The sequence below is a fragment of the Pelecanus crispus genome, chromosome 9 (assembly GCF_030463565.1).
Source record: "Pelecanus crispus isolate bPelCri1 chromosome 9, bPelCri1.pri, whole genome shotgun sequence".
In the NCBI taxonomy this organism is placed as follows: Eukaryota; Metazoa; Chordata; class Aves; order Pelecaniformes; family Pelecanidae; genus Pelecanus; species Pelecanus crispus.
This window is the reverse complement of record NC_134651.1, coordinates 19,831,493-19,839,194: the sequence shown is the minus strand read 5'-3', so window position 1 is coordinate 19,839,194 and position 7,702 is coordinate 19,831,493. Positions and strand designations below refer to the sequence as shown.

Sequence of the window (7,702 nt, the reverse complement as noted above, 5' to 3'; positions counted from 1 at the left end):
ATTTGCATGTTTGCACATCTGTATCTATAAGGATATATATTTATAATATGCCATATAAATGCACATACTCTTCCTGTTGTAAATGCCATTTCTAACAGGAAATCTATTGTCCTTCACAACAGTACAGTTTCTTTGGTATTCCTGACTTGATTCAACCCTCCAAGCTCACCTTGTTAGCTGTATATTATGGCAGTGGACTCCAATGTGACAGAGTTTCATTTTTTTTTAATTTAAGTCGTTTATACTAGATTTTACTACCTGTAGATGTGTGTACATGGGTGGATGAGGCTCAACAAATCTTCCATCTTTCAGCCTTATATATCCATTCAAACAAAAAGAAGAGTGCTGCACAGTTTCAAATGTATTCAAATATTAAATACTGTTTAACCTTGAGCATGTTGTTCATCCTTATGCAAGTCTCACTCTAGCTGTTCATCTTTGTTTCGCTTGTTAGCCATGCTTCAGGCATACCTGGCACCTACTGATTTTTTTCCTCTGCTCTTGTCCTTCTTTAAGAGTTCCTGACAGGGGGGCTGATGCAAACTGCAATTCAGGCATCACGGTTGTTAGCCAGAAACTGTATTCATTAGCAAAAAATTGACATGTTCCCCGCTGACCCTGGCATTCGATGAATGGTGCTGATCTGAAGTCTTCTAGGCAACTTCCAGGTGACATAAGGGACTGTCCACCACCCTGGTCACCAGATCCAGTGTGCTGGAAAGAACAATGAAAGAACTTGGTAACTGTGCATGAAAAATAGGTCAGTTATGTTCCTCTGTTTTTTTCTGACTTTGCTTTTAACTGTACTGTTTTTGGTGATCTTAAGTTGGAGTAAGCTTCCGTTGCTGGAGAAAATCTTGATTTACTCTGTAATGAGTTATCTCAAAAGTCTAGAGCCAGCTCACTTATTTTTCTGGTACTCACCAACCTGAAGAAGAGAGTAATCTGGGTTGATTCTAAATGATGCTGTTACTGAAACTGCTGCAAATGTAACTAGAGGATGGCATTAAAAAGACCTGGACCTCTCATTCTAAAAAGTGTGTCTTTGTATGTGAAAATCCCATTGTTTGTTAAAGACAGGCAAGCAAAATCTTTGTAATTTTAAGAAATGTGTAGCTTAAGGCTATGACTTTAGTATATATAGCTACAGTCAGGTTCTGCAATTTGGAACTACCCTTGTCTTGTTTCTTTTTGTAAATTTTCCTTTCTAATGTTTCCTAGAGGTTGGATAGTTTACTTTTCAGAGCTAAAAATCTTTGAACCTTTAGAACACAAAAGCTGTATGAAAGAAACTTACGTCTATGATCATGTGCCCAGACTCTTACCATCAAAAAAGAATATCCTATCCAAAGACTCCTCCAGTTCACCGGGCAGGGAGGAATTGACTGATCTTGGCTGTGAACTGCTACCGCTTGGGCTGGGGCCTCACATACAGCACATCTGCTTATATACGGCTGTATTTCTTCTTCAGAGAGTGGCATCATTGGTAAAGGAGCAGCACTTGACAACCAGTAAGACTTATCATTTCGACTGGCATAGTAACAAACTTGGTTGATATTACAGTAAGCAAAGGGCATGGTATTAAACACAGGAAGACAAGATCCTGCCAGACCTGAAAATAACAACAAATGATGAAAATTACTCCACTTCTTTCTAGGTAAGTTGAAAATAGTATTCTGGCCAATGTTGCCAAAAAACTATATAGCTTAACAGGAGTTATGTAATTCACAGATCTTAAACCTCCCAGGCTCTTTACCAGAAAGGCTAGTTTTATTGAAAACAGAAACTTTTTTTTACCAGTAAGTATCTTCCTTTGACCAATAATATTTAATTGTGTCACAATCCAGTATTTAAACATGATGTAGTTTGTCACCATGGGAATCAGTTATGGTAACAAATTTCTTAGCCGTGCCAACGCTGAAAAATAAATTAGGCAAGAGGTTGTGACTGGTTTAAAAGGAGATTAGCTATTTACAAACTCATTAGGAGCAGTGAGAAACCAAATGCCAATGCTGATAAATAGAAAATTTTTGTAAAGTATGACAAGCCAGTGTGTTAAGCTGAAATCTCAGCAGCTGTTCTATTGCCTTCCAGAAAGGTTTCACAGACTCTCAAAGTGAAATAAAAGGATTGAGGGATTTTGCAGAGCCAATCCTGCAAAATTCTCATCAGGGAGACATCAGTGGGAACTAAGAAGTAACTAGTACATACTTCAGAGGTGAAGTTCTTATTCCAGAACTGAATTTAGAAGAGTTTTATGATGACCTATTTAATTAACAATAATCATCACTTCATATATGTTCTGCCTTGAGTTTTGCGTGTGATGTATTATTTCTGTAATGCCCCAAAACCCTAATGCCTTCTTTGAAGACATACGACATTTCTATACAGAAGCCAGTTTTGTTTATCACTGACAATATTCCATTCCAGTACTAATAAAGCATCTGGAGTAGCCTGAGTAAGGAAAATGCCTGCAAAGAGAACACACTGATCACAGGAAACAAGGACTTTATTTCCTTTGAATCTTATTTTCACTGTTGTTATAAGGCATTCTGTTACCAACTGGCTCTCCTGGGGAATGCCGAACACACAATAGTGAAAACATTTCAAAACAACACTGCTGTACTAAAAGTATCTTTTTTTATTGCTCTTTTAAACACTTCTTTTTACTGTCCAGCCTATTAGGTCCTTGATCTTTCCTCCTAGGAGACTTCTCTGCCTCTTGTATAACAAGTCAACAAGAATTTAGGAAATTTCTTCTGTGCAAATTGCCGCCAATCAGTTTCTCAGGCTGTAAGTCAGGCAGCTTATTTAGACAGCTAATTTTAGCCAGAAATGTAGAAGACATAGAAGAAACGACTTTCAAGAACAAGAAATTTGGCTGTCTCTTTCCCAAACAATATTAGCTTCTGACTCTTAAAAGCACACAATTCTGCTGTACACATGATGCATAACTTTATTTGTAAAGCTTATTTATACTATCCAACGGTAACCACCTAACTTAACCAGCTCTTTTCCCCAAGCTGTCTCTACAGTAAAAAGGAGCAGATCCTCCAGGGGGTTATTTCAGAGTGGCCAAATGAGATTCCTGATCTAGGAAAATCTCTCCAGTGAGTTCAAAGACAGCCTGAAATGAGTAGCCAGGATGAGTGAAATAAACCACTTATCTCTCCAACTTCTATTCAAAATTACTTAGAGGTAGAAATACTTTTTTCATGCAACTGCATAGCAGCAGAAAGCCATTTTAAATGGGTCACATGATAGGGCAGCATAACCAGGTTCATTATAATCAATGTAAATTAGTTTTGAGTCTGTAGAAAATAAGTAATTGATGATTCTATAGTGTGCTCCATTTGACTTGTCTTTCATTGCAAAGATCACCCCATACTAGATCTTAACTGGAGAGCAATTATGTACTACAATACATACCAAGATCTTGATTATGAGCTTTCTCTTGTCCTTCCAGGTACAGCAGACTATAGCCAGTCCATAATTTTGGCATCCCCTGTGGACAGAGTGGTTCTCTGTCTGACTGACTGTGAAGGACGAGCAAGAACCCACTTGCAGATCTAATATGGGGGCCTGGTGGTCCTGGGGTACCAGTCTGGCCAGGAGGACCTTATACATAGGAGAAAAGGTAAAGGAAATTTACTTGTACGAACAGATAGCTAGTGTTAACTTTTATCTTTTACTGTATTTAAGTGTTCAGTAAGGGGTTCCTGACAATATAATACAACTTCACAGGTTGTCATGGGCAATAAAGATACCAGTAGACTCATGTTCTCCTTCTTCTGGGAGAGAAATGAACTAGATTGCCACTGAATACTTGACAGTTGGCTTTTCTGTTGTGCCTCTGTCCTGTGCTGTATGGATTAAGAAATTAACTGAGCTGGGCAATGATTTCCCAGACTTGCTCACTAGGGTGACTTGTCTGGACTGAATTTGAATCCCTGCAGTAACAGTTGATGCCCTTTCCTCACATATGTATTAAACCATTAATTTATTAAACAGCAGTCACAGTTAAAATACAATTTTAATTACTCATAGACAATTGTACCATTAGCCCTGACTCAGAAATGCATATCTGTTGACATATGGTGTTTAAGCATGTGTGGTTAATTGCCTTTCTGGTTAATAATGGATGCTGAGATAAATTTTCTTCTGATGGGTCTTTTTATGTGTTATGAAATCATTCACAAATGTCACTATCAGTGCTTGAACCGAGAGGGGGAAAGAAGCGTCATGGTATCTCAGGCTAGAGGTGGATGTATCTATATGTGAATTGGGGGAATAGAGAGAAAACTTTTATACATCATCTCGCATGTCTCTCCCCCAAAAGTCATGTTCCATTCTTACCTTGTGGCCCAGCGTATCCTTGCTCTCCCATATTCCCTTGGTCGCCTGGTGGTCCAGGTGCCCCAGGTAAGCCATCTTGACCCGGCAAGCCACATGACCCTTCTTCACCTTTTCTTCCTAGTCAAATACAAAGTATGCACTTTCCCTTCATATGGCTGCATTTAAAGGTTATACATTGTCCAAACATACAGAGCATGCAACAGACCAGCCAGCAGAACTGACACCACCAAGAAATGATGCTTCAGGACAGAGAGGTTCAGAACTGCTCTCTGCTGGGAATTCTCTTTACAACTTATTCACGTTGTGAACGCAGTAGTAGCTCAGAGGCACAACTTTAGTAACAGCAACTCCTGATAAGATTTTATGTCCTCTCTACAGAACTTGTGAGATTTACAGTTGAAATCAAAGCACTAACAAATATTATCATGACAAGCCTCTTGCAGAATTGCCATCAATATCCGTGTAATGAGTTGTAACTCATCCTATGGCAGGCCTTCATCTTTTAGGACCCAATTCAGCAAAGTCTTTAAACATGTACCGAACTTCCTGTGAAGGAATGCACGTATTAGAGTACTTACAAAACAGGGAGGGACTGCAGGATTGGACTACATCCAGTGGGGAAGGGTAAAGACCTTTTTAGGCTCCTGATGGCCTCACCTTTTTATATTTCTCATGCATTTTCTACATGCATTTTTGTACATTAGCAGATAATGAGGTGTGGCCATGACAGCAGAAGATACGTCTTGTATACAGGGGACAGACAGTGATGGTCCTGTTCCTGGCTACTTTAAACATAATCTGAATTGAACGAAGTTACACTTGTCAGGTATTATTGCACTCAGCAGTGTTTTTCCTCTTCTGGTAAAAAACAGTTTTCAGATGAGTATGTTTGTCTAGCACCATACCTGCTTCTCATTAATGGTGTGTGTTTCATTCCTTGCAAATTTTGCTATTTAACCTGCAGACTGAGTAATTCAAGGTTGTCTCACAACATTAAAAATTTCCCCATGTTACTTTTTACTAGATTCATTAAGAAAATCTAAACCAGTTGAAACAGTTTAACACCTTTTCAATGTTGGTTGAATAGTTATTTTGCCAAAGCTCAAGTACATTGAAGTTTTAGTAATACGCATTGCTTTTGCCAGTAAAACCTCCAGTTTGCCTTCCAAGCTGGGAGAAAATTTGAATTCTGCTATCTTAATGAAAGGAAAAGCATTACTAAGTGTTTCTTTCATAAAACCAGTGCAAGTATGTATCATTGTATCATCTGGTTTTACAGAAACTGTTTTTAATGATATATATAATGGAAAACCAGCAATTCAATCCCAGAAACACCTTTTAGTTGGCAAATCAATTAAGATATGTAAAACTAGATAGTTCATTGAAAATTACCTTGTGTTCACTTTCATGAGGGGAATGACTACTGCAGGGAATCTCCTGGGAGAAAATCATGGATTTTCTCTCTGGAGATATTGGATGTCCAGTGCAGCCACCACACAAACTTCGGTTTCCCAAGTTTAGATGCAATCTAAACTGAAGCCACAACACAGGCATGCTACGCTACGTTTCTATGAAGATGGTCATGGGAATCATCAGTACCAGCATCACCCTTGTTTTCTTTTTATCTATCAGAAGAATGTTTCAGTCTTTCATCAGTTCTTTTTAAGATCTCTTTGGTCAGTTTTCTTTTGTGGTAGCTTTTTCATGTTCTAACAGATAAAAAGTGCTATTGTAGCCACCTCTCTGACTTCAGTGTCCTTTTAGGACTATGGGTAGCAGAGCTTTGTGATTCGTTATTGCTAAATTTTAAAGCATGTAGATTCTTAACATCTTCCAAATATAACCTGTCTAAACCACAGGAGTAGTTTGAGGCATTGCTTTTTCATTTGTTGGTAAAAAGGAAAAATACCATTTGAAGAACTCTCTTCTCAAAAGTGCCTGATGCTTTTGTCCTCCCTGGCCTAGGAAAAGGGGATGCAGCGCAGGCAGGCTCAAGCAGCCTGGTTCAGCTATACTGATCCATCATCCTCAGCATTAACCAGCCCACTACATGTTTCTGGAGACTGTTAGTAAGTGTTTAAGGGGAAGAGACAGGGTAAAACATAGAGAAGTAACACAGACACTCTGACCCTTTTCAATTTGTTGTCTAAATGGCTAGAATAGACATCCAAGCTTTCAAAACACAAGCTTACCTTGGGGTCCAGGGTGGCCTATTGGCCCTGGTAATCCTACAGAGCCATCATCTCCTCTTTGTCCTGCTTCCCCAGGAGGCCCTGGGATTGCAGGGCATGAATCATCCGTTTTTCCTGGTTCACCAGGGTCACCTGGAATGTGTAATAGGAAAGTAAATTAGATGGAAGATTGGTTAATAGCTCCCATGTGAAAAATCAACATCACTGTTAGTTGGTTTTGCTATTCAAATGTATACTCTTAAGTATTTTAAAATCCTAGATTATTGAGTCTCACTGATTTTAATTTTACTCAGTCTTTTATCACAGCATTAAACAGCATGTTTATGTGTTAACAAGTATGTGTTAGCAAGTGTATGCCACCTGATATGTTTCAAATATATGGTGTACAGTTTCTGTCTTAATGTGTCCCAAACTGATTTGAGTTAAAGCCCAAAGTCTACCCAATTTCAGTGCAAACACCTCAGCACATGCAAAGACTTACAGTACTTTGCCTATTATGTGGCTGCAAAACCATCAATAAGCAGCCCAAGGAAGCTAACCCACAGCATCCATTTAAAATAATTATAATAATAAAAAATAAAGAATGGATCCATTTTATGTATTGAAAGTTACTGGGAGCTATTGGCTATTTGCATTTTGGAACAAAATCAGAATCGGATCAGTTTAGTCAGATTGAGACTTCAGTGTTTGTAGTAATCCAGTGTTAGGATTCAAGTTTTTGCTAAGGTTTTGGTTAGAAAGCATCTTCTGTGACAACCAAAAACCAAAATGATAATTTGAAACTACTGTGTTTTACAAGCCTAACTGACATCATAGCATGAGACTTCTCAATGTAGCATTATCATGATATTGGTCTGCTTGGAAGTGCTACCTATTTATGTGAAAAATCTATTAGAACTATGTTGTTGTAGCAGTATCCACTATTCCTAGCAGCCAAGCCAAGAATTCCTTCTAAGAAGAGTGGAATGGATCTATACAGAAAGAAGCCCACATGAAAAGAACAATAATCAATAGTCATGAACTTACCTATGAAACCTGAAGGATTTGAAAAATGGAAAGCAGATTGCGGTCATTGTGGTGCAGGCGGAAACAAGTTTCAGGCATGTAAATTAGAGTGAAGAATGGAATGAGAACTGAAATCACTTACATGAGGT

The 7,702-nt window shown here is 38.4% G+C and overlaps 1 protein-coding gene across 1 annotated transcript in view; it reads right to left on the bottom strand.

The window, feature by feature from the left end:
* Nucleotides 1–450: 450 nt before the first annotated feature.
* COL4A4 (collagen type IV alpha 4 chain) overlaps nucleotides 451–7,702 on the bottom strand; it is a 75,065-nt gene continuing 67,813 nt past the window's right edge. Inside the window, exons 42-47 of the mRNA XM_075716141.1 lie at nucleotides 7,575–7,583; nucleotides 6,549–6,680; nucleotides 4,357–4,473; nucleotides 3,430–3,618; nucleotides 1,326–1,612; nucleotides 451–714 (exon numbers count right to left, since the gene is read on the bottom strand). Of these exons, the coding sequence (XP_075572256.1) occupies nucleotides 451–714; nucleotides 1,326–1,612; nucleotides 3,430–3,618; nucleotides 4,357–4,473; nucleotides 6,549–6,680; nucleotides 7,575–7,583 (998 nt within the window). The remainder of the gene's footprint in view (nucleotides 715–1,325; nucleotides 1,613–3,429; nucleotides 3,619–4,356; nucleotides 4,474–6,548; nucleotides 6,681–7,574; nucleotides 7,584–7,702) is intronic.